We start from the raw sequence: 27,306 nt of genomic DNA, 5'->3' as shown, positions 1-27,306 counted from the left end.
TTTAAAAAAAAGGTAAAATCGGACAGAACTTATGGGATGACCTGATATATATCAATGGAATGATAGAAACGTAAATTACGCAATAACCGTCATTGTTTTACAGTTGTTTCTGCTAATAGAAGCAGTACATTCCGAAAATAATTTATTATACACTGAAAATTTTTATTATATGTTAGAGGCAGTGAAACGGACGTCATGATAAGGATATCAATTGGTTTAATGACTATATTCACCTCTCAAACTTCTTCATTTTATGATCTATATACTGTTCGTGAAATAATTTCATACTTTGAATCCATTGGATTTTAACTGCATAGTTATCTACAATTTAATCCTCCGTATTGGATTACTACGATGTGTGGTAGCCGGGTCCATTAGATGAGCTTTCTTTTTTTGCCACAAGATTCTATGAATCCATAGCTTGCACCACAAACATTTATTAATTTATGTATATTTTTGTTTGTGAATCTGCTTCTGTGTTTTTATGCAAGTTTTCTCATAGACATATGTATAAATAATAATAGCGCTTAACACTATGATGGTGGTGGGGTAGATAGATAAATTGACAGATAGACCGGGAGAGAGAGTGAGAAAGACAGTCAGATAGTGACAGAGAGACAGACAGAGAGACAATAGGGAGAGAGAGAAAGAGAGAGAGAGAGAAAGAGAGAGAGAGAGTGTGTGTGTGTGTGTGTGTGATAGACAGACAGACAGACAGAGATATAGAGAGTCAGACAGGCAGAATGTTTGAAATGTAATTATCTGGAGTGTTGTCAATAATTTTAGCATGACAGATATCGTGGAATGAGAGCATATATAGTAAATAATCAATTGATATAAGAAATAAATTTACCATCTCATATTTGCATTTTCTCAAGATTTATGATTATAGATATCTGATTCTATACAGCGTCTGAGATTGTCATATTCACTAAATGAAAGCTGTCAACTACTTGTATAATTTAATGAGAAAATACTGAAATATATCATAAAATACATACTATTTGCAGTGTATATGTATACTCTAGTGTATATATTTACACACACGTATTATACACAAAAGTGCGTGCGAGTCTCTGTGTGTTTGTGTTAGTGAGTGCGTGTGTGGGAGTATATATATATATATATATATATATATATATATATACATATATATATATATATATATATATATATATATATATATATATATATATATATATATATATATATATATATATATGTATTCCCGAGCCTCAAACTAATACAGCCTTTTGTTGTTTACAGCACCTGTCCTCGTCTGTTGTTGTTGTTTTTTTCGTACATTCTCCCTCCTATATATATATATACCATAATATAAAAAGGACGTACAAGTAGTTTTAAGGCATCGCACCAATTACGGCATTTTTATGCAGGAGAGAGCACGAGGATAAATAAATTTAACAAATAACCCCAAAAGTCTGGAGAGCGAATGTTCATAATGATTCTTCATAGACAGCGGCTACTTGATGTATGTGTGCGTGTGTGTGTATGTGTGAGTGTGTGGATATTTATCACTCATATTTCATTTGTATATGTCGTTGAACCGCTAAATTTCACAAACATAATCAAACCGATACGAAGAGTTCGTAGCAGGTAGTTTTACGTTAAGAGCAGCGCTCTTTTTCAGAAACAGAGGAAAGTCAAATAGCAAGGAAGACAGAGGAAGAAAATCGCTAACGATTCACATAACGTCTATGTGTGTTTGTGTGTGTCTTTGTATCTGTGTTTGAGTGCCTTTGTGTCTCTGTTTCCCCCCCCCCCGTCACCACTTGACAACTAGTATTGGGATGTTTACGTCAGTGTAACTTAGCGGTTTGACAAAAGACACTGATCGCATAAGTAGGCTTTAAAAACCCTCCTGGGGGTCGATTTGTTCCACTAAAATCCCAGCATGGTAGGCAGTAAAGCAAGTAAAAAAATAGAGAACAAAGATACGCACATACAGACACATACACACACATTCACACATATATGTATGTATTTATGTAAATACACTGACATACATTAAATAATTGTGAATCTGAGGCGGCCATGTATGTGTATATGCGGTGGATGTAACAGCGTTTCATCAGTATCCTCATTTCTCTTATAGTATAAGCTTATACATACAATTTATTTGAAGGTTAATGGACTTCAACATTAAAATGGAGGTGTTTGATGCATTTTCAAACTGGCAGATTGTAAATTCGTCGTCTCCCAAGACTTCAACTAGATCATACGTTACCTTCGCCATAACTTCACATTCCAAGTAGTGTTATATCATTACTTCATATTTTCAGTTTCCTACTCTCTCTCTCTCTCTCTCTCTCTCTCTCTCTCTCTCTCTCTCTCTCTCTCTCTCTCTCTCTCTCTCTCTCAATTTCTCCAAAAGCAGCACGCTTGCCACACACACACTCACATCATTCGAATAACTTGGCGCTATTTAATATACTAAAACCCTTTTCACTACAATAATACATACAAACACAGGGGGTAGAGAGAGAGAGGGAGTGAGAGAGAGAGAGAGGGGTGAGAGAGAGAGAGAGAGAAAGAGAGAGTGAAAGTGGGTGAAAGAAAGATACATACATACATACATATATATATATATATATATATATATATATATATATATATATATACCCATCCGCTGTTTGTCTGTAAGTTAGTGGTTCGGCAAAAGAGATCCAATCATATAAGTACCAAGATTTAAAATAAAAATAAGAACTGGGGTCAATCAATTCGCCTAAAATTCTTCAAGGCGGTGCTCCAGCATGGCTACATTCTAAGGATTGAGACATGTAAAAGATAAATAATACACACACACACACACACACACAGGCCCACGCACATATGTTTATATATATATATATATGCATATATATATATGTCCGTATATGCTCATACGCGATGCACACAGACACACAATCACATACACATCTATAAACATTATAGTATGTAAAAAAGAATCATGTTTGTGCAATTTTCTGCGAAATTGAAAATAATTTAATGCATCCATTTTACTTCAGCCATACGTTCCTTTCATTCCTTTATTCAGGATTCTCAACAATAGTTAGTTATTTTTTTTTTACCACGTATATTTCCTCTCTGTGTCATTGTTTGCACATTTACGGTTTTTTTCAGTAATCATGATTATTCTTTAATCATTTTTTCCTATGTTGCTTGATTTATTTATCAATATATCTTAATTCTCTTGTGTTTTTTTATACGTTCAATTTGTATAGAACTATTATCTATGTCTGCACAAACACTCATATACATATATATATATATATATATATATATATATATATATATATATATATATATAGAGAGAGAGAGAGAGAGAGAGAGAGAGAGAGAGAAACACACACACGAATATGCATATACTTATATATACATACATATATACATGTATATGCATGAACACAAAAACACACACATACACACATATATTCACTAGAACAAATAACGACCAACTTGAAAAAGAACATATTGCCATATCGATCACTTACTCAAATGAATGATATATGTACATGTGTAGATGTGTGTGTGTGTGTAATGTATAAATATGTATGTACATATGCGATTATGACCTTGCGTATACTATATATATATATATATATATATATATATATATATATATATATATATGTGTGTGTGTGTGTGTGTGTGTGTGTGTGTGTGTGTGTGTATATATATATATATATATATACACACACACACACACGCGCGCGGATGGCATATTGAGACTCAAAAATATACGTCTGAAAACACGAGCACACGTTTAAGTTGATTTTTCCATGCTTATTTTTCTTATAAGTACAGCACTCTTTTCTCTACCCGACATATCAGCACTTCGCGAAAAATATATATTTTACTGACACGTCTAATTCAAAAACATTGATAATCATTACATGTCACTAGACATTAGGAATGACAAGAATAATGAGCGCAAAATGTTGAACATGTCAGTTTTAGCTTCACAGATACCTTTAATACATCAATACATTTTACAAGAGTATACAATGTATATCTGCAGAAATCTAGACACATGTAAGCATAATCATCGTCTTACAGTAAACAAATCATTGCCCCATAAATGTACGTAATCTCAGCGGTAGAATCATAATAGCAACCCTGTATCCATATACACATCTTGATATCAGCTCATACTAATCGCAGAACAGTACATCTATAACAAATTTATTCAAACAGTCATCCTTTCCGTTGGGATTGCTTTTATTCCATTAAACCTCTTCATCAGTGAATGATTAAGAAGGCTTTGAAAAATTCCACATTGCTCATTAATTTTATCGCCCTACTTCGTCAACTAATTAATACCTTCAGTGTTTCGTTTCTACTCGTAAGATATAAGAATCACACTTTTGTAAGATGAGGCAATGCAAATCCAATTCGTACTCTACGCTATTAATCTTGAGTTACATTCTATTTATGCAATCAAGATGTTATCATAACTTTTCCCTTTTCCTTTACTTTGCCTTTGAAATTCCTGTAAAAGTGTCATATATATGTGGCTCCATGCACACTACATACATTTATTTCCATTTATACGTATAATATAATTTGATTTCGGTTTCTACTATACATATAAATTTTAATAATGACTGAGCGGTTACAGATTAAATATTATTGTCTAAAGATAACTGTGATGGATTAAATAGTGTAAAAGTATTTCTTTAAAATTTATAAAGATTGTGGTTCACCATCGCATCGGTTATGATATCGAAAAAATATTTAACAAGATAAAAAACGTAAAGTCTGGTGAAATTAATTTTTAGAAGTTTATTGTAATAGAAATATTACGTCTATATTGTAATGATAATGAATAAAATGTGTGGGCGAGAGATAAACACAGTAGAATAAATCGTTTACTGTGAAAGAAAGTTCTGCTTTTATTGTCGGAAGAGTTACGAAACACAGGTGCTAAAAGTGGAATTCTGGGACGTCAAGTTTATCTCTGTGGGTGTCTTAGTAATATTAACGTTTCGTTGATAAAATATCTATGGCGAATATTATCAGCAATTTAATTGGTAATTATTTAAAAAAGGCACAATGCGTGAAACGAATGACTTCAGACACTAGCTCGAAGGCTATTATACGAAAACTACGGACTTCATTAGGAAAACCTAAGGCTGAAAACAAAATTCGCTGATGTCATTTTCAAAATTAAAACAAACACTTATGCTTATATTAGCGTATACTTACACATAGGCTCTCTCCAACGCAGACGCTTGTGCAGCTGTGCCCGTGCTCACATACCTACACAAACTTTAATCCACATTTACATTGAGCGGGCTGTTATTAAAGCTACTTTGTATCAATATGTCGGCTACAAAATACTTCTTCTAGGTACACTCATACGTACGTACAAACGCTCACAAACCTCTCTCTCTCTCTCTCTCTCTCTCTATATATATATATATATATATATATATATATATATATATATATATATATAAAAGCCAATAATGAGAGAGATAGATGATGACAGATATGAGACTCTTTATGATCACTACAACTGTTTCAACCCATCTAGCATCGATCTCTCACGGGTGGGATACTAGACAACTAATTTAGGTGTATCCCTCAGTGTAGATGTGTCTCTTCATGTGTTTTTAAGACGTATCTCCTTAACATAAACTCTGTTTCGCACTACTGATAAATATATATATATATATATATATATATATATATATATATATATATATACATACATGCATGTGAGTATGTGTGTGTGTATTTGTCTGTGTATGTGCGTGAGAGAGAGAGTCAGAGAAAGAGAGACTGAATGACTTACATTGTTGTGGATCACGGCAGGTTTAAGCGCCTCTATGAATCTGCATGAATTGACTTGAAATTAACTTATCTACAAATATGATCTCGACAACGCTTATACAAGCAGCAATCCTTTTTTGTTCATATTTTACCAATATTCTCCGAACGAAATAAAAAATATTCTGTAAATTTAATATAAATCATAGCTTTAATGAAAAATTTCTCTTAATATTAGAAGTGATTATCTACTATAATTTCTAATCCCTTAGTAAATGATATAAAGAGAATTTATTTACCATAATTGCAGATGAACCTAATGTAAATAAACGGAGATATTTTCCATTGTGGATATTAACGTAGGTGGTAGAAGTGTTTAGATCACAGAGAAATTGGAATAAAAAAAAATGATTTAAAATATTAAGACAATAACACCAGATATTGAAAAAGACGAAAAGTTCCATTTAAAAACGAAGACAGACATGTTAAAAGAATTTAATTAAATCGAATGAGGGGAAAAAATGTGTGCAACACTAAAGTGAAGTAAACTCTATATTTTCTATATTGCACCAATTCTGTATTTGTGTGAAAAATATTGCGATTAAAAGATACCGATGTTTATTAAAGAGAAACTGTTAATAAATATTATTTCTCGACGATTTTAACATCATGTCATAATTGTTTAAGAGCGCGTCTACTAATTTCACATACTATTTAAAGGTAATAAATATATACGCATGTATACATATATACATATACATTCTTACACACACACACACACACACACACAGAGGTCTACATGTGTATGTATACACACACAAGCGCCAAGTTAAGGATGATCCTAGTTCGAGAGAGTCCTGTAGGATTCTCGCCTGTTCAGCTATGCATAATTTGCAAGTGTTTGTCCTTTTGATGTAGTGGCTTGGGTTCTCGGAGATTTTCCATGAGATCGTGTATGGAAACCCATCATCTCTCAGTTGCCAGACATGGCTGGCCAGGGTTGTTACGTATCTCCTTTCCGGACATCTGAAGGTGAACCTGTGGTTGGAGAGACGTTGTTTGAATGAGTTTCCAGATCATCCATTGTATCCGCATGGACATGTACTGTCGGCGCTGTGTCTGAATATGCTGGTGTTGCTGTTTTTACTGCTGCTGACTTCGTTATTGTTAGAGCTGGGACTGCTGGGGTTTGGCGTCGCTGGAGGCGGCGGCGGTAACGGTATCGCCAATGCCGGTGAGGGTGAAGGTGTTGTTGTTGTATGTAAATATTTGTATGAGTGTGTGTATACATGCATACGTATGTAAGTGTGTGTGTGTGTGTTTGTGCGTGTGTCTGTGTGTTGTAAGCATCCACACATTGAATTGCTGAATTTTGAGGAATGGATGATAGACAAGTATTAAGTCACGGGCTGGGAGCGCTAAGCAGTGTTATGTATAAATGCAATGTTATTACCTATTCGAATGTTCCAATAAGCGTGTTCAGACTTGTAAACAAGCCATTCACTATGTTTTATCAGAGAAAACTTGTGGCTGTGGACACAGTCAAGTTAGGTGGCGCTGCGCTGGATAGGTGGCGCTGAGCTGGATAGGTGGCGCTGCGCTGGATAGGTGGCGCTGCAAGCTGATATAGATGTATTTACATCGTTAATCCACAGCGAGAAATGTTCTCTGTTACCAAACAGAGTGAATACCTTGTTTACAAATCCAAACGTGGTATTAGAATATTTGAACTGGTAATAACAGCAGGTACTAAGGGTCTATAGAATATGTAGCTTATTGCGATTGAATGTTGATCTCTCAATGTGAATTCCACAAGACCGTATTCTTCAGGAAAGAAATGTTACACTTTTGTTTGGCGATGTATTTATAGTTGAGAAGGTGTTTGTAACAGTTCATTGATTTTCTTTTTGCGCTTTGTTTGGTTGTTATATTTTATATCTTATAACCATCTATTTGTGTGATCAGTGTTACCTCATATTCACTGAAAAAAGGTTCTGTATAGTTAATGTGTTTTACTTAATATTTTTATGGTCTTAATGTATTGGGATGCGTATTTACTCAGTTTTTTTTCTGGTTAGAATGATTTGGTGGAGGTATTTTTATTTTTATACGTGGCTAGAGGTGTTTGAAAAAAAATATATGTTCTTGTGTGTCTATTGTTGTAGGCCTTCCGAATTTTACGATGAAACTGGTGGACAGGAAGCTCATGTTGTGACTATGTGCTTTTGGGTAAAATTCTACAGTATGGCACATTGGTCAATTGATTCTTCAACAACTCCGGATGTGGAGGCGCAATGGCCCAGTGGTAAGGGCAGCGGACTCGCGGTCATAGGGTCTCGGTTTCGATTACCAGACCGGGCGTTGTGTGTGTTTATTGAGCGAAACCACCTAAAGCTCCACGAGGCTCCGGCAGGGGATGGTGGCGAACCCTGCTGTACTCTTTCACCACAGTTTTCTCTCAATCTTTCTTCCTGTTTCTGTTGTACTTGTATTTCAAAGGTGTCAGCCTTGTCACACTGTGTCACGCTGAATATCCCCGAGAACTAGGTTAAGGGTAGACGTGTCAGTGGAGTGCTCAGCCACTTGCACGTTAATTTCACGAGCAGGCTGTTCCGTTAATCGGATCAACTGGAACCCTCGTCGTCGTAAGCGATGGAGTGCCAACAAACACCTCCGGGTTCACAAACGCTTTGTGGAGGGAATTTGGTACACGGAAAGTTAGTGAAAGTGCATCGTATTCCCACTCCTCAAATATACACACACACACACACACGCACGCACACACACACACACATACACACACACACACACACACACACACACACACACACACACACACACACACACACATATATATATATATATATATATATATATATATATATATATATATATATATATATATACATATATATATATATATAATATATCGAAAATAGAGACGAACACCAGTTTTACAATATGACCGGCTTGTGTATATATGTATGTGTGTGTATGTGTCGGTGTGTGTGTGCGTGCGTGCGTGTCTACATACATATACACACAGACAAACGCACACGCGGGCATACACACAAACACACAAACACACACAAAAACGTGCGTTTGTGTATGAGTACATATTTCTGATCTATATTTTCCTTTACCACCGCTGACAACCGGTGCTCGTTTATGTACCCTGTTCCCGTAAATGAGCCCTGAGGCAAAATACGTATTCATGAGAATTAGGTCGAGTAAACCCTTTATGACAGTACTCGAGAAAGGTGGAAATAGTCAGATTTATTGAAACACATAAAGGATAGAAAAAAATATATAGGAATTATTTCATTATTGAAATGTTTAGGTGTGTCTGTCATTAATGGTATTTCATGGTTGATTTGATTTTGATAATGTGTTTTCAATCTTGTTTTGGCCAAGAATGAAGGATTAATATATCTTTATTGGGTGGAGAAATCGGCGAGGTTTATTGAATTTGGCAGTTAAACAAATTAAAAATTTCTTCTTGGTTTGTTTCGATAGAGTGTGTGTCGTTTAAACTATTAATCATCAAGTATGTTTGCTTTCGTGTGTATGTGAGAATGTATGCTTTGTTCATTGTTTGTTGTTGTTTTGTGTATAATGTTTATGTCCCAGTTCGTTTGTTCAGCGCACGTACGTATACTGGCCTGGGTTTGTCTGCGAATTGATTTAGTGTAAGTCTATGAGAAATGTTTTGCTTATAAAATTCATACCGGTTGTTTGTGGCTTAATTTCTATGGGAGCCTAATCAAGCCGAGGCATATTCTGGTTTCCTGCTGTAAATATGTGTGTAGTAAATATCTGCATTTCATATGGGTGTGAGTTTTGTGGCCAGGTTATTTTGCATCTCCATTTATGGCGTATGTTTATCATGTAGAGCAACTATAGTTGTCTTGTCTTGCTCGAACAAAATACAGTTGTTGAAATTAAACCTATTAGCTAATTTCATTCCTCTTCTTTAACGCGCAAATCTATACGTGTATGGCCGAGCATGCGTGTATTCCTTCGTGTGATTACGTGGAATATTTCTGTGTCTATTATCTACCATTTTATATGGTAGTCCATGTCTCCATTAATTTTCGGATATGGTCGTACACGTTCCTGAGCTATCTTTATTTTGTACATGTTCAAGTATCTGCATTTTATCTGTTTAAATGTTCTATTCGTAATAAATATCGATATAATTTTGGGGGTGAGGATTTGGCAGCTCTTTGATACTGTTGCTTCTTGAACAATATCTTTTAGGTAGATTCCATATAACGGTTATATTTCATATAATTGTAGTCTCGTATGAATATATTGGGTTTCAATAGGCACAAAAGTAACAAGCATTCAGGAGACAAAAAACAAACAAGCCAGCGAAGCGGTAGAAAGAAATCATCACATAGACAGTAGCGAATATAAATATGCCATCAAATATAACCGAATCAAACTGCAGCAGGTATCGCCTGAAGGCAACCAGGGTGTGAAACTCAGTTCGGGAGATAATCACGCATATACACAAACAGACGTGTCCATATAGCTCTATACATGGGCATACTTATATATACGCGTGCATGTATGTATGTATACATATGTGTGTCCGTGTATTTATATGTGTGCGTGTGTTTATATGCATATATATATATAAATATAAATATATATGTATATGTATAGCATATATATATATATATATATATGTGTGTGTGTGTGTGTGTGTGTGTGTGTGTGTGTGAAGGCTCATGGCTCAGTGGTTAGAGCATCGAGCTTACGATCGTGAGGTTGCGATTTCGATTCCCGGAGCGGGTTGCGTGTTGTGTTCTTGAGCAAGACATTTTATTTCACGTTGCTTCAGTTCACTCAGCTGTAGAAATGAGTTGCGACGTTACACGTGCCAAGCTGTATCGGCCCCTTTGCCTTGCCCGGACTTGTGCCTCGGAGGGTAACTTTGTAGGTGCAACCCCATGGTGATTCATGACCGAAGGGGTTCTCGAATATATATATATATATATATATATATATATATATATATATATATATATATATATATATATATATATATATATATATATATATATATATATATATATATATATATATATATATAAATATATATCATATATAAATATGTGTGTATGTGTGTGTATTTTACATATATGCGTTTATGCGTGTGTCCGTCTTCCTAATATGCGTATAGAATACCCAATAGTAATGAACACGTCGGCAATCTCAATATTTCGTAATATACGCCAAAACTGCTCTCTTTCTCGCTCTCTCTCTCTCTTTCCTTCTCTCTGTATGTATATATATATATATATATATATATATATATATATATATATATATGTATATATATATATATTTGTATATATATATGTATATACATATATATATATATATATATATATATATATATATATATATATATATATATATATAAATATATATATATATATATATATATATATATATATATATATATATATATATATATATATATATATATATATATATATATATATATATATATATATATATATATATATATATCTATATATACATTCGTACACACACAAATATACCTTGTTTTATATTGAAAACGCCTCGGTGTTACTGTCAAAATACAAAATATATATTTGAAATTCAAATTTAAGCCAAAATGTTTTTAATTACGCTTCTCAATTTTCAGTTAGTTAGTACCATCACTCACATATGAAATTAATGAGTACTGAGGCATTCATTTTGTACTAACACAAAAATGCCAATTTCCTCACATTTCCCACATATGTGAATGCATTCTGTCCCTATTGTATATTGTAGTTTGCCTTTTTTAACTTAAAATCTCATATTTTCAATCTAATTATATCTGTCATCTACCCAGTGAAATATTATAATCTTTGAAATATATCTACATTGCTTCTCTTGAGAATGCTCAGTATTGTTAATTGTTTTTATTTCGTGCATGACAATTGATTTTATGTTTTAAACGTATACATATATATATATATATATATATATATATATATATATATATTGGTTTTATTTTTCTCTTTTTATATTGTTAGACATTTTCCTTCATGTTGATTCAATTATATTTTGAAAATATTTCGGTTTCAGTATTTCTCAATCAATTCATAATAGTAAAGATAATCTTGATGATGGTTATGATGACAATATTGTTGTTGATAATAATAATAATGATAATAACGTTGCTTTTTTGTTGCTCATAATGAAGATGAGGACGACGATGAAACGATGATGATGATGATGAAAAAGAAGAAGGGTAGGAAGCGGAACTGAAGAAAGAAGAGGATGTCAATGATTGATATTATATTTGTGATTTTATAATTTTGTTTATCATATAAAGGAATAACACGAATTACTATTTTAATAACTAGAAACACAGTTTTGCAATCTTTATAAATGTCATAAATTATATTTCTACGGCTGATGATATAATAATACTGATAGTGATGTTCTATTCATAATATGGATTATGAATCTAAGCACCAGGCAGAGTAGGATAATATCGAAAATATTACGATGTATAGAGCTGGAACACATATTTGCGAAGTATGTCATATGGCATGAAATCTAAAAAACAACAACTAATACTACTGCTACAACTACTATTACTACTACTTCTACTACTACTACTACTACAACTACTACTACTACTACTACTACTACTACTACTACTACTACAAGTACTACTACTCCCACCACCCAGCACCACCCAGCACCACCCACTACCACCACCACCACTACTACTACTACTACTACTACTACTACTACTACTACTACTACTACTACTACTACTACTACTACCAACATTGCTTAACAGTGAAATTCTGAGATTTATTAAAATATTTGATGCAACGTGAATATTTTTTTCCTAACAGAATAATATATATTCTCGAAGACAATGTAAAATATTCAGCTGGGTGTGTACCGACTTTTAAACTGAAACGAGTTATAGTTATATCAAAAGGCAATTTTTATATCCAACTAAATGTTAGAACACCGAATGCTGTGTTAGTACATCCAATACTAAGTTATTTAGCCTGCGATGACCTTTCAGATGCAAGCATGCTACATAAAAGTATTCATATGTATATCGTTGGTAGACGAGAATTTTCTCTTACGCGCCATTGAATTGGTAGATCACGTGATTTTTTTTACACCGTCCGAGCTTTTCATAACAGCTAAACATAGCGACATAACAGCTAAACCACACTGTCTACAATACATAAAATTGCGCTGTCTTTTCAGGCAATGATGTCGCAGAGTGCCAGCGGGTGCTTTCATATATGCGTCCAAGTGAGCTGATCTCATGGTGAATAACATAGTATTCGGTACTCAAACACAACGTTCCCGTTACGTTGATAATACAGCTTGCTTTTTGGTATTAAATAATGCTTCTCTCACTACAAATTATATAATTACATAGTTTAAATTTTTAATATAGCAGCAACAATTACCTGCGAGCATTCTGATACGTCTCTAGTTGATTAGGTCCATGCATACGTATATTGGATATCCGCATTCAATGCGTAGTATACCCCCAGCATACGACTAGTGTCAAGATGTAAATAAACGTTAACACCTTAAAGGAAAAAAAAATAGCGAAATATATATTGTAACAATAAAACTGCCACCTGTATCTTGCTCATACGCATGATTATATGCCTGTCTTTATATGTGTATTACGTCATATATATACATATGCGTGTGTGTGTGTGTGACTGTCTGTCTGATTGTGTGTATGTGTGTGTGTTGTAGAATATTTATAGATGAGTAAGAACAAATGCATGCCGTTACATAGAATTTCGTGCTGGAAAATAGCTCCGTCAAAACGGATTTTTGCCATCCTCACTTTATTATATCTTACGTATTTGAAAATTGCCGAAGACACGATGAAGCATTAAATTTTGTTTTGCACACATCACCATAGATAGAACTATGATGTAATACATACCTTGCAGACCACATCACACAGACGTTTGCTCAACTTCGGTCTATGAGCTGTTGTTATTTAGCCAATGTTCGCCGTCATCAGTTGCACCTTTCTATATTTTATTTAGAAAATATCTTACACAAGAATACATAAGTGAATGTAATATTTTCCAAATAGGAAACAGGAAGAAGTCATTTGTTTAACAATTGACAGCAATGTCTAGAACACTGGTTTATTACATAGACGCTGTTGTGATTTTCATAATAAACTATAGAAATAAAAAATTATCTTGACTATAAGGCCGTTTTAACCTTCACTCTAACTCTCTGTTTATTTTTATGTATTCCATTTCTGCTTTTCATATCGATGCAACGAGTTTATAATAAATAGTTGATTGTAGTCTACAAAAATATTAAATATCAAACATTTTACTTTATCTTATATTTTCACACACACACACATGTCTATGAATGACAAAGATATATATAGTTATATGTGTGTATATGTATTTATCGGTTCGTGTATACGCACAAACACACACACACACACACGCCCATATATATATATATATATATATATGAATATACACATGAATATATGTGAACATATATAAACATTATGTATATATACACACACATATATATATATATATATATATATATATATATATATATATATACACTTTACATATATATGTGTGTGTGTATAAATTAGAAGTTAAACAATAAAACGTGATGCCTGCCAACGGATCAGATATTACCGACAATAGATCTAAAGATTGCTTTCTTTTTTCTGTTATTCAAACGAAAATTTTTCAATAAAATAAATGGCAATTACAGCTTTTTTTTTTTTTTACCATACGCCTAGAATAGACATTTCCGTAGGTTTACATACATACATACATCTACTAGTGTGTATCTTATGTGTGTGTGTGTGTGTATTACATATTTTTGTATGGTGAAATTACACTATATGTGGAACAATATATGATGATTCACAAATAAGAGAACACACACACAGGTAGATAGATAGATAGATAGATAGATAGATAGATAGATAGATAGGGGGAAGGGAGAACAATTTACAAATATTTACTTATATTTCTTGTTAGCAACCAAGAATTTCTTATTACAAATACCGTAATGTACTTTCCATTTTTCCCGTAGTTTATTTATTCTTACATACAGAGAGAGAAACGTAGATTGTTTTCAGAAAGGAATTGATTTTGAGCTCAGTTTGAATATTTATATTTAAATCGTTTTTGTATCCATCTCAGAAATTACTCTGGAATGCTTAATGATTATTTACTAAGGTTATTTCTACTAATTAACAAATCGTCTCCTCATGATGCTTAGAATATTATTATTTCTTTTAAGGCGGAAATCTGGCAAAATCATCATCACCATTACTGTTGTAATGGCTTCGTCGGTAGTACAACTATTGAAGAAATACTATTTGGATAGCCTTTGACCCCTCAGAGTTCATCGGTCTTAGACAGGTCTTGTTTTTCATCCTGCAATGTAGCTAAATAGGAATAAATAAACCTTCCTCACAAAGTAAGTTCTGCAGGGTTGATGGTTTAGTCGCCGATGACTCGACGTTTGTGATTCAATTTCTGGACGTTTTCATGTGGTAGAGGTAGTGGTGGTGAGTGTCACGTGCATGAGCAAATAAGGTACGCAAAAGATGCATTGAAAAGGAAGAAGAAAAGGGAAAAGGGAGAAGAGGAAGTAGAGGTAGGAGAGCATGTGTGCTTCACCATGCGTGAGTGTACGGAGGATGGGGGAAGACGTGGTGAGCTGGGTGGTCACATCGGCCTCGAGAAAAGTTGGCTGAACGAGAAAGGAAGGAAAGTTTCAAGTAAGATAACCAAAAATTTGAGCTTATTTGCTTAACCCATTAGCGCCCATGATCCTTTTTTAAGGACTAGAAGGATAGTCTATCATATTTCTGCAACACCTGTAATTTTCTGAAATATTATTAGTTAGTGTTCAGAACTGGAGTGTCTTTAAAATATGTAATAGAATTTGTTTTATGTATTAAGTATCAGATAAAGTTGCATAAAAATATTTTTGCTAATAAATCAAATAAAAATAATTGAGCACTAATGGTTTAAAGAAGAAACTTACGAGTTGTGATCGGGGAAAATAGCATAATTTTTTTTCTTTATTAATTGTGGCAGTAGTAGTCGTTGCACTAGTAGTTAAAATATTCAAGAATAAGTCTATATATCTCTATACGAAAGACTAATTCTTAGGGTCATTGCAATTAACGTAAGCTTTTGATTCTAGCTCTCCAGCATGGATACATTCCAGTGACTGAAGCCAGTAAAATAAAGACCCAAATACATACAAATACAAAGAGAAATACTTGTTTCCTTTGTTTACGATATGTATTCTCATTTTTACCTTTTGTTAATTAGAAGCAATTTATATTGTTTTACGTGTCCACGTTACGTTTCTAACTGTTCTTATGAAATAATTAGTAATACATGAAAGGTAACAGAATTATGACACTTCATTATTGATTTACTTGAAACTAGGTTTGTAGCAGACTGAATTATCAACGTGCAAAAATTAAAGTTCAACTAAATATGCGATAAAATGATAACAACAAAAGTTATAAAAAGAATTGTCCAAATATAATAACAGCTGCGGTATTGATTCCGCGGTCAATGGCATTGAGACAGATTTCGATACAAAGATACGTAGGAACTAAAGAATAAACGAATGGCTTCAATTACAGTTCTGTATTTGTCGTATTGATCGCGATCCAAATCTGTTTCTTTTATAATGCACATACACGCAGGCACACACACAAACACACGTGTTTGTGTATATGTATGTATGTGCGTGTACACGTGCGTGTGCTTATATATTGTAGTTCATATTCAAATATAAATATTTTGCTTCATAAGAGAGAAGAGTAACCGCAATCGTCTAGTTCAGTTATCAGTCTGTTTGGTGTAATAACACAAAACGTCGTTGATGATAATTTACGTAAAAGCAAAAGAAAACCTGTGTTATAAGTTTGATGCATATTTTTATATGCACGCTCTACTAAAGAACACTTGCGTATTTTTCTGATAGGTTTATAAAGGTTGTTCATAAAATTGACTATGTAAACCATTATATACACAGGAAATTAGAATATTCATCTGGAGCAAGGGCATTTGATTGCATATATGTTTATTAAACATGTGATATGAACAGTTGTTGATTTTATATTCTATTTTATCGGTCTCAGCAAATTCAATAAGAGAAGCCGTTTAGTGGCTATTAATCAATTATGTGAAACAAACAACTGGTTAGAGACTCCATTAAAGAGAAAATATTAATAACACAATTACAATAACTGTAAAAGCATTAGCAAACTATTCGTGCTCATACATACACTCATACATACACAGACACATATATATCCACACACAGAGACATATATCTATATATTTATTTATGTATGTATGTATCTATCTATCTATCTATCTATCTATCTATCTATATATATATATATATATATATATATATATATATATATATATATATATATATATATTTGTATATGACTAAACGATTCGTGCTGATACACACACTCACACATACACATACACATATATATACACACAGACATATTTCTATATATTTATATATATATATATTGACATGTGTGTGTGTATGTATGTATATATATATATATATATATATATATATATATATATATATATATATATATATATATATATATATATATATGTGTGTATTTGTATATGAGTGTTCTGCAAGATATATGATAATTTAGACAGCTATCAATTTTATAGTCTGTTCAACAGGTAGCTGATATTCCACGAGTTTCGCTGTCAGTCACAATGTTCACTGTTACAGGTTTTAGATAAATAATCAGTAATATGTACCTTGGTACCTTTATAAATGTTTCCGTCTGATTAGTATACAAGGTACATATGGATTTCTTACTAGTGTAATGGCTTGGGGTTTAGGCACAAGGCGAACAGTTTCGAGGCGAGGAGAATAGTCAATGTTTTCGACTCCAGCCTTTGAGTGGTTCCCTATCTTATGGACTCATCAAAGATCAATGGCAAAGCTGATCTCGGCAGGAATTGAACTCAGAATGTACAGATAGAGAACAAATTTCGTACTGTATTTGTTTTCGACGCTCTAAACATTCTTCCAGCTTTAGGCTGTTTTTCATAATATTACCAAAAAAAAAAAAAATGCCTGTTGGGGAAATTTTCGTATTTGAGCGACGAAACTTAGCGAAAGTTTCATATCTAATAATCACAAGATATATTTTCTAAAGTATTCCAAAAGTCGTATAGTCAGAGGCAGTGAATGTTGCTGGGCTGGTAATATGATTAGGCTTAACCTCATGTAGTTAGCTTTAGTAATCCTCAATTTCATAGTAGTAGTTCAGAATGAACCAGAAGTATCTTTAGATGCGTTATTAGGCTGCAGCGGCTGCAATAGCAACAGCAGCAGCAGCAGCAGCGGTAGTAGTAGTAGTAGTAGTAGTTTACTGCACATGTTCACCAACACAATAATTCTTTCTCATTTCGACACAAAGCCTGAAATCTGAAGAGAAAGAGGGAAGCAGTGGACTCCGTTGATGCAACTGCTCGACTGGTACTTTGTTTCGTGGGTCCCTGAAAGGATTAAAAGTAAAATCAACCGTGGTAGAATTTGAAGTTAGAACGTAATTCCGGAAGAACTGCCCCTAAGCATTTTGTCCGACTTGCCAATTATAGGCCGTCAAACGCAATTGTGAGAGGATTTGGTAGACGGAAACTGAAAAAAGCCCGTTATATATATATATATATATGTATATTTATATACATATATATATATATAACTTGAGAACCGATGTTGGCATATTTACGTCCCCGTAACTTAGCGGTTTGGCAAAGAGACCGGTAGAATATGTACTTGACCTACAAAGATTAAATCCTAGAGTTGCTTTGTTCGACTAAAGGCGGTGCCCCAGCACGGCCAAGTCAAATGACTGAAACAAATAAAAGAATATATACAGAGAGAGAAAGAGAGAGGGTGAGAGAGAGAGAGAGTTAGATAAAGCTCATGTTGCCAGGACAGGAGCTCAATGTTAAATAGACGGAAGCAATGCTGCAAAACATTTTGTTTGTTACAATTTCTGTCAATTCATTGCTTTAAATAAACTATAAACTAAAGCGAAATCAATAAATCAACTAAAGGGAAGTGACCTAGTATTGCTATAGCCGTCAAAACTTATTTTGAAAGATCTAATGAACAAAAGAGTACGAGAAATAATATTTCACAAGTTTCCCTTCAAGCATTGCTTTTTAATATATCTCGCCTCAATTTATTCAGATTCTAGTTTCATCAGATTTATTTCTTTGCTATTTTTCTTGCAGCATTTAAAGTGTATTTCTAGGAGATTCCTCCTTTTTCTATTTCTCTCTCTCTCTCTACTTCTACTACTACTAATACTACTATCAGAATTATTTTGTCATCAATCAACTGGTTCTCTTGTCTCTAGTATTTCTCCCCACTTGCTTCTGTTCTCCCTGTTCCTTCATTTCCAGCATAGGTTTCATAGTATCTGCTAAAGTTGAAAGGTTACCGAGAGCTTGCCATGCTACAAAAAGCTACATTTACTGGAAATGTTTGTTGATAAACAACTTCATTTCCAATCAATTTCCTTATACACCCATTCATCTTAATATTTAAACTAAAATATTTCCTTTAACCATTTTTTTCTTTCATAAATCTTTTCGAATTTACGTTTTGTTTCTTATTCAATACGTACAAATATATGCTCACACATTATATTATATTAAATATTGATTATAAAAGAAGATATTTAAAAAAATAATTCTAATATCACTATTTAGCTGAAGGTTATTATTTTTCAATAATCATTATAAAACAAATATCAATATTGTATTTGATTTATTAAACATTAGAAAAAAATATATTTATTTTGAATCCGTTAAAAATAAATTAACATCAAAAACAAAAGAAAACGATTATGGAAATATATCTTTCCTTTTTAATAAGATATCCAGAACCTCACCTAAACGTGAAGTTTATAACGACGACACATTTTGAATTGCAAACTTCAAATCAAACATGTATAAAATAATTTCGCATTTACAGTAAAAATTATTTCCAAACCCATGATCTTTATCTATTTCTTTCCTCTTTCTTTCTCCTAGTCTACATCATCATCATGTAAGTTTGTCATTCTCATCGTATTTGATATCTATCATCACAATCAACAGATAATTGCATTTTGATCGAAATAATGCCAAAGATGCATATTTCATTCGTATGATTGATTTTTTTAAAGCAGTAAAACTTTCTTAAAGCAATACACATTTCTGACGAAATAATAGACTCTTATGAATATTGTCCACTATTTATGTACTTGGTATATATTTTAGAGGTCACACTGTTCTCAACATAATTATGTAAGCATGAAATTTAACGTTATATTTGCAAATATTAATATGACTTTATTCATGGTAAATTCGCAGGCTAAACTACACAATTTTTATTATTCTTCTGCGAATTAAGATTGTCAGAAGGAACATTAAAATATGTCGTATGTTTCAGAATTACAGAATTACATAACGTATTGTTTCATATCTTTAAATACGTAATATATTTATAGATAGATCCTTAAGTTATGAACCTTTGTCTCTTGCACCGTATGTTTACATTTTATGTACAAATACAACTCTGCATTAATAGAAATGGAAAGAAAATGTTACCAGCTTTCAATACATGGAATGAATTCAGAATGTTAAACAAGTTTACATTATGATATATTTTCTTTCGAGTTACAGAAAAAAACTGCGGTCTTCCAGGCCCTTTATGGAATGGGTATTTAGATGGCCACAGAACAACAGTCGGAGCGGTGTTTTTCTTCAGGTAAGCAATGTCAATTGAATACATATGCGATTTATTTATACAACTAAATTTATATTTATTATATATAAATATATGCACGCGCGTGTGTTTATGTATGTATTTTGGAATTTATATATGTGTGTGTATACATTATATATATATAATATAATATATATATATATATATATATATATATATATATATATATATATATAATCATTGGAGCTGCACAAAACAACTTTTACTTAGTCTCACTTTCTCCGACGAACGGAAAAGTGAAATTCTGAGTAACAGTTTTTTGTGATGTTTTTGCAGCTTTCATAATAAAGTACATTACTCTACTTCCGGTATTCGGGTGCTATTTTTCTCCACCTTCTGTCACATATCTGTGCCTTCTCTGGTTTATATATATAAGGGGGATGATATTACGAGAATATCATCACAAGTGACAAGCGAATTATCAGCCTTACAGGGAAATTAATAAAATATATACATACAATATATGCACACACGAGGGAACCACATGAGCCCCCACATCGCTAGAAATAGAAGTCAAAAATACTTCTGTGCCACAGAATAGTTACAAATCTACTACAGGCCTAGTAGGAAAAAAATTCCAGTGAACATTAACAGCCTCTTACTTCTGCTAGGTCATTAAAATAATGCTGGTCAATTTATATGTATGCATCTATAAGCAATTCCAAGAAAGAAAACACAGGGAAGATCAAGAAAACGGAATTGGCATTACTCAGGGAATGTATTAGACCGACGATCAGTGAGATTTCAGATACAAATGTAAGAGTAGAAATGACGTTTGGAACACGGCTCTTTGTCGGAGTGAGGAACATGTGGTTCAAACGATGAATCGCTCACGGCGGCGTTGCAGAGAATAGAGCTTCAGCTGTTTAAGTCGAGCCCAATATTCAAGATCCATTATGCCATTTATTATTTTTTTTGTGATTTTTTTTTTTTTTTGGTGATTGATCTTTGTGGAGCTTCGATCCTCATATATATATATATATATATATATATATATATATATATATATATATATATATATATATATATATATATATATATATATACACGATGGACTTCTTTACGTGTACCAAATCACAAGTCTTTGGTCATCCCGGGGCAAGAGTAGAAGATACTTACCCAGTGGGACTGAACACGGAACTTTGAGGTTGTGAGGAATACCTTTTATCACATCACAGACGCACAATACATCAATACCTACTTACATGCATACATTTATATCAAACATCCATACATGGACACGCCCACAGAAACACACTCACACATGCGTATGCGCCCATACACAAGCACACTCATTACACACATACACACGTATATATATATGCAAACATATACATAGTGTATATCATAAGTACATACATAACACCTTGTTTGTATGCTTTTATGTCAGTGATTATGTGCTTCAAGCTTTGTGCGTATGTGCGTCGTTTGGGAATATGTGTGATTATTAAATATTCCTATTTGATTTATTTCAATAAAAACAATTTAAACAATGTTGATATTAAAGAATCCGAGCAGAGTAAGGCAAATATTTTTTTGTCCTCACATAGCTGAATGACGTCAACCTACTGCTTCAGTTTTCCTACTCATTTTTCATGATACACCCATAAATACATACACTGATATATAAGCATGCGCATACATATTCACGCAGACTCATATATTCATATATAATATTTTGCCAACTTGTATCAAGTTCTTCATATATTTATAGATTTGTATCTATGAATGGAAATTTTAATCCGAAACATTTAATTTCATTTCTGTTATTATATTTGCGCTATTCTATCACTCACACACCCACACACCCGCCGACACACCACGCACACGGACTCACACACACACACACACACACACATACATATATATATATATATATATCGGTATGCGTGTATACACAAAGGCACTCATATATATGTACCCATATATAATGTGTATACACAGAGGCACTCATATATAATGTGCGCATGTGATTTCTCTGTATTTAAATATATATAAGCACGCAAATACATCCCTGCACACACACACACATAGACACTCATGCATATATAAATATATATATATTTATATATATCGGCGTGGGATTTGGGGTGTGAGTGTGTATTGAATTGTTTATAGGATTAATTAATAAAAATCGTTTTATTTTCCTGTAACAATAAACATCTTCGGATTATGATAAATTTATGATTATTGGCAAGTGTTGATGAAATAAAATATAGCACAAGACGATATAAGAGAATAACGTAGAAGCGTTGTCTACATCATTACTTTGTCTTCGAAACAATCTTTTCTCTTTAACTCGCGAGACAGACGGATCTGCTCTACAGAGATTCGATACAAGCCTAGATGTCGAGAATATGAACAGAATATTAGTGGGCAGCATGCCGCTAAGCCACTCCATGCACGACACTTTTGTTACATTTCTCTTCTCTCAGTCAGATTCCGGTACTCACACATCCGTTCTGCAAAGCTTGTACCGGAAAGAATCGACCTCTTTCTTGTAGTAGTGCCAGACTAAAATGTTTTTTAATAGGCTATAAATACTAGCATGACTCTCCTCCAGAGCTGGTTACTCAGAGAATCTGCGTTACTGCTCAGAATAGTTTTGAGATGTTTATTGTTTATATCGCGGAGGACAATGACCCAGTGGTTAGGGCAGCGGACTCGCGCTCATAAGTTCGCGGTTTCAATTTCCAGGCCGGGTGTTGTGAGTGTTTATTGAACGAAAACACGTAAAGCACCACGAGGCTCCGGCAGGGGATGGTAGCGAACCCTGCTGTACTCTTTCACCACAACTTTCTCTCACTCTTTCATCCTATTTCTATCGTACCTGTATTTCAAAGGGCCAGCCTTGTCACACTGCGTTACGCTGAATATCCCCGAGAACTACGTTAAGGGTGCACGTGTCTGTGGAGTGCTCAGCCACTTGCACATTAATTTCACGAGCAGGATGTTCCGTTGATCGGATCAACTGGAACCCTTGACGTCGTAAGCGACGGAGTGCCGACAACTGTTTATATCACTCAGGTGTAAACCTTTTATCTATCGCATTGTCTGTTTGTTAGACTGCAGCAAGTATCTGAAAACATTACAGATGTCAAACGATTAACATTTCAACTTGTGCATTGCGTACAATGTTGTGATGTCAAGAGCTGTGTAAATTAGTTGGTGATATACAAAGCAAACTACTGTGTATTCAAAGTCACAAAGGAAATATAAGATTTAAGAATATATTGTGGTTTGCGAAAAATCTACAAGCCACATCATAGTTCATTTATTTAGAGTTGCAGTTAGACCGAAAAGAATTGAAACGAGGAAAGGGGTCCTTTTAGCATTTCTTACACGAGACAACTCTCCTAGGAAATCGCTTGTAGATATGTCATGCGATACTCGGTGAAGGCATCTCGACACACAAATGCTGGGAGAATGTAATTCTCTTGACAATCAAAACCTCGCCTGCATGTTATAGCTGTGTTATATCACAAATATTTAATTTTTCTTTGTTTTTCACCTTCAAAGGTCACCTGTATCTACTCAGAGGCATCGATGTATATAGGTTTAATGCTAACAATTTATTCCTTCGTCTCAACTTCATAACCAGATTATAGTAGATCAAGTTGGTGTAGATATTGGCCAGATTCACCCGATATTTCAAGGACAAATTTCATTATTAAGTGGTGCTAGTGACTGATTGTAATTACGGCTTCTTACCTGCTCTTCTCCTCTTGTTGACCCAGTCGGAATTACACTCAAACAACATAAAGCATTTCTCAGTTAATAACAGGCACACTGCTAATTGAAATCAACCCATTTTATCATGGTTATAAACTAATTTCCTTCCTGCACTCAACAGCTACCTATACCAGCTCACACTGAACGAAGTAAAAATAAACATTGATGGAATAAAGATACTTAGATCCAACACCAGTAACTTTAATCATATTCATGCTCCGTTATAATTCAGGGTAATTCAGCGATTATGTCCCCTTTTTCTCAAACAATGTCATTATTTTATGCTAGTTCTTAAAGGGCGGCAGGTTGGTATGTATGAATTTGGTTGGCCGATTGTTAATGTACAGTGGGATAATATGGAGATCCCGGAAGAGCGTTCACATTTATGGATCGATGCTGCAAAAAGCTATAGACGCACAGTCTCATATAAACTACAGCAGCATAATCCTGCCATGCTTTAAAATGTCCTAATTAACTCTCGTATCTTAGGCTATCTAATATGTTAGTATAAATGTTATTTAAAACAATAAATGCTTGTAATTGAATACAGATTCAATGCTTTTCATCGTTATATTTTGCAGATGCAATGTAAGAACAACATTTGACGGACCATCATTTTCCACACAATGTCAGGATAATGGAGCATGGTCCCATCCACCACCGAAATGTTGGGGTATGTATGAATAATCTCCATGCGCACAAAGTATAACAGATCCTCATCATATCACAATTAGAATATATATAGATAAGTGCGGCATATTGCGTAAGTGCAACTGGCACAACCACAAGCAGGGAATTAAGAACTTAAACTTATATATATATATATATATATATATATATATATATATATATATATATATATATATATATATATATATATATATATATATATATATATGCGTGTGTGTGTAACTTATGGAATGTTAAATTCTTCTGTTCCTCTTCAATTTCACTCTTATGAACTTTTTATTGAAGAAGGACTGTTTTCGAATCAAAATATATTTCAGGGACTAACGATTATCGTTGAAGTATTTTATTTACTGTCTAATATATATTTGATGTCTTTATTCTAAGTGGAAAGATAGATTCATTTCTTTAGAATTTGAAGCACCCTGAAGAAATACATGTGTATGAGTGTGTGTGCGCGCGTGAGCGTGAATGTGTTATATTTTTGTAACAATAGAGTCGAAACAGTAATATTTCGAAATCACTTTATACGTACGTTACCGGTTAGAGTAATCTAATATAGGTAATGCCTCTATTATATAAACCATCCCCAGTTGAAGCGGTTCAAAATATGATGAAATTTACAGGAGATATTTCGCTGGAGACATGTGGTTAGAGCAGTAAGTTGGCTATTTACTTTGGAGGAAGATATGTATACAGAGGGGGAGAGAGAGAAAGACAGAATAAGAGAGCGAGAGATAGAGTGAAAAAAAGCGGTAAAATGAAGTGAGGGATATGTGAAGTGACAGTGGAGAGAGTAGGAAAGGATGTATGGAATGTATAAGTAAATGGTATTGAAAGAAAACGAGATGATGTTTGTCTGGTAGCATAGATATCTAAGTAAAAGCCGATACAGTTCACGAATTTGGGGAGAGAATGGGTTTGAAATAAACTCGGTGACAAACATGAAAGGTACGTATTAAATGATTTCAAAATATCACTATATGGTTTGATTTCATTATTACAATTTATACGTCTCGAAGGCGGTGAGCTGGCAGAACCGTTAGCACGCCAGGCAAAATGCTTAGCTGTATTTCGTCTAACTTTACGTTCTGAGTTCAAATTCCGCGGAGGCCGACTTTGCGTTCCATCCTTTCGATAAACTGGGGACGGTCTAATCAACAGGCCTCCTCCCCCAAAATTTCGGTTCTTGTGCCTAGAGTAGAGAAAAGTGTATACGGCTTGATGCCACTACAAACTAGCAGGTCTTTACTCTACTGAAGAAAATTTTGGAGTGGTTTGTTATATTTGATTTGATTCGAAAATTCTGGTACTGTACATAGCATTTTAGTGTATCACGAAATATATATACGAAGGGATACTGAAGGGTTCTTGGTTTTGGGTGAAAGAAAACACAGGATGATCAGTTAATTATGATTTTATTTAGTGTATTCTCCGCTCGGATTCACGCACACTTATTGCAGCGGTCCTTCAGTTTTTCTAAGCCCAGTAAAATAAATCTTACAACCAGAGCTTTCGCGAGACCCTTAAAGCCAGGAACTTTTCGTATATATGCGTGTGCCTGGGCAAGTATATAACACACACATATATATATATATATATATATATATATATATATATATATACGTGAGTGTGTGTGTGTGTATGTGTATATATATATATATATATATATATATATGTATATATATATATCCTTGAGGTGTATTCCCTTAAGAACGCATTAGAGTAAAAAATAGAGCACGTTCACCCTTAGAAATACTAGATAGCCGGCAGTATTATGGTATACTACCAATTCTGGACTGAGGTATTCTTCGTGTGTGCAAAGAAAAAAATATATATTTGTGCATGCGCGCGCGTGTGTTTGCGTGTGTGTGTGTGTGTGTGTGTGTATGTAATGTATGGGGATGCCCTGAGATGTAGTGGTATATATTTCCCTGAGTGATTGTATAAGTATGAGTGTATGTGTGAGTGTATTTGCGAAATCATAAAATTTAGCATGTGCAGCCTAACATGTGAAACACAGTAAACAGTAAACAGACAGCGTACACGATGCAGCTCATGTCAAGCGTGCAGATGCATGCTTACAGCGAGCGGATTGAAGATGTCAGCGTGTTCTAGATTCAAAGGAGCCAGTTGGATATGATAGCATCGGAATCAAACATTTACATACGGAGGCAGCGATTATATATCACGTGAGGAGAT

General features: G+C 33.7%; 1 protein-coding gene across 30 annotated transcripts in view; it reads left to right on the top strand.

Annotated features, from left to right (window-relative positions):
- Positions 1-27,306, top strand: part of LOC106881627 (protein lev-9) — a 654,521-nt gene that overhangs the window by 539,516 nt on the left and 87,699 nt on the right. For all 30 annotated transcript variants that reach the window (XM_089356222.1, XM_089356227.1, XM_089356218.1 and 27 more), the window contains 2 exons: positions 20,583-20,667; positions 24,999-25,090. In XM_089356222.1, the coding sequence (XP_089212348.1) occupies positions 20,583-20,667; positions 24,999-25,090 (177 nt within the window). The remainder of the gene's footprint in view (positions 1-20,582; positions 20,668-24,998; positions 25,091-27,306) is intronic.

Source organism: Octopus bimaculoides, chromosome 8 (genome assembly GCF_046866305.1).
Source record: "Octopus bimaculoides isolate indiv1 chromosome 8, ASM4686630v1, whole genome shotgun sequence".
Lineage (NCBI taxonomy): Eukaryota > Metazoa > Mollusca > Cephalopoda > Octopoda > Octopodidae > Octopus > Octopus bimaculoides.
Note: the sequence above shows the minus strand (reverse complement) of the source record. Positions and strands in the feature narration are given on the sequence as shown.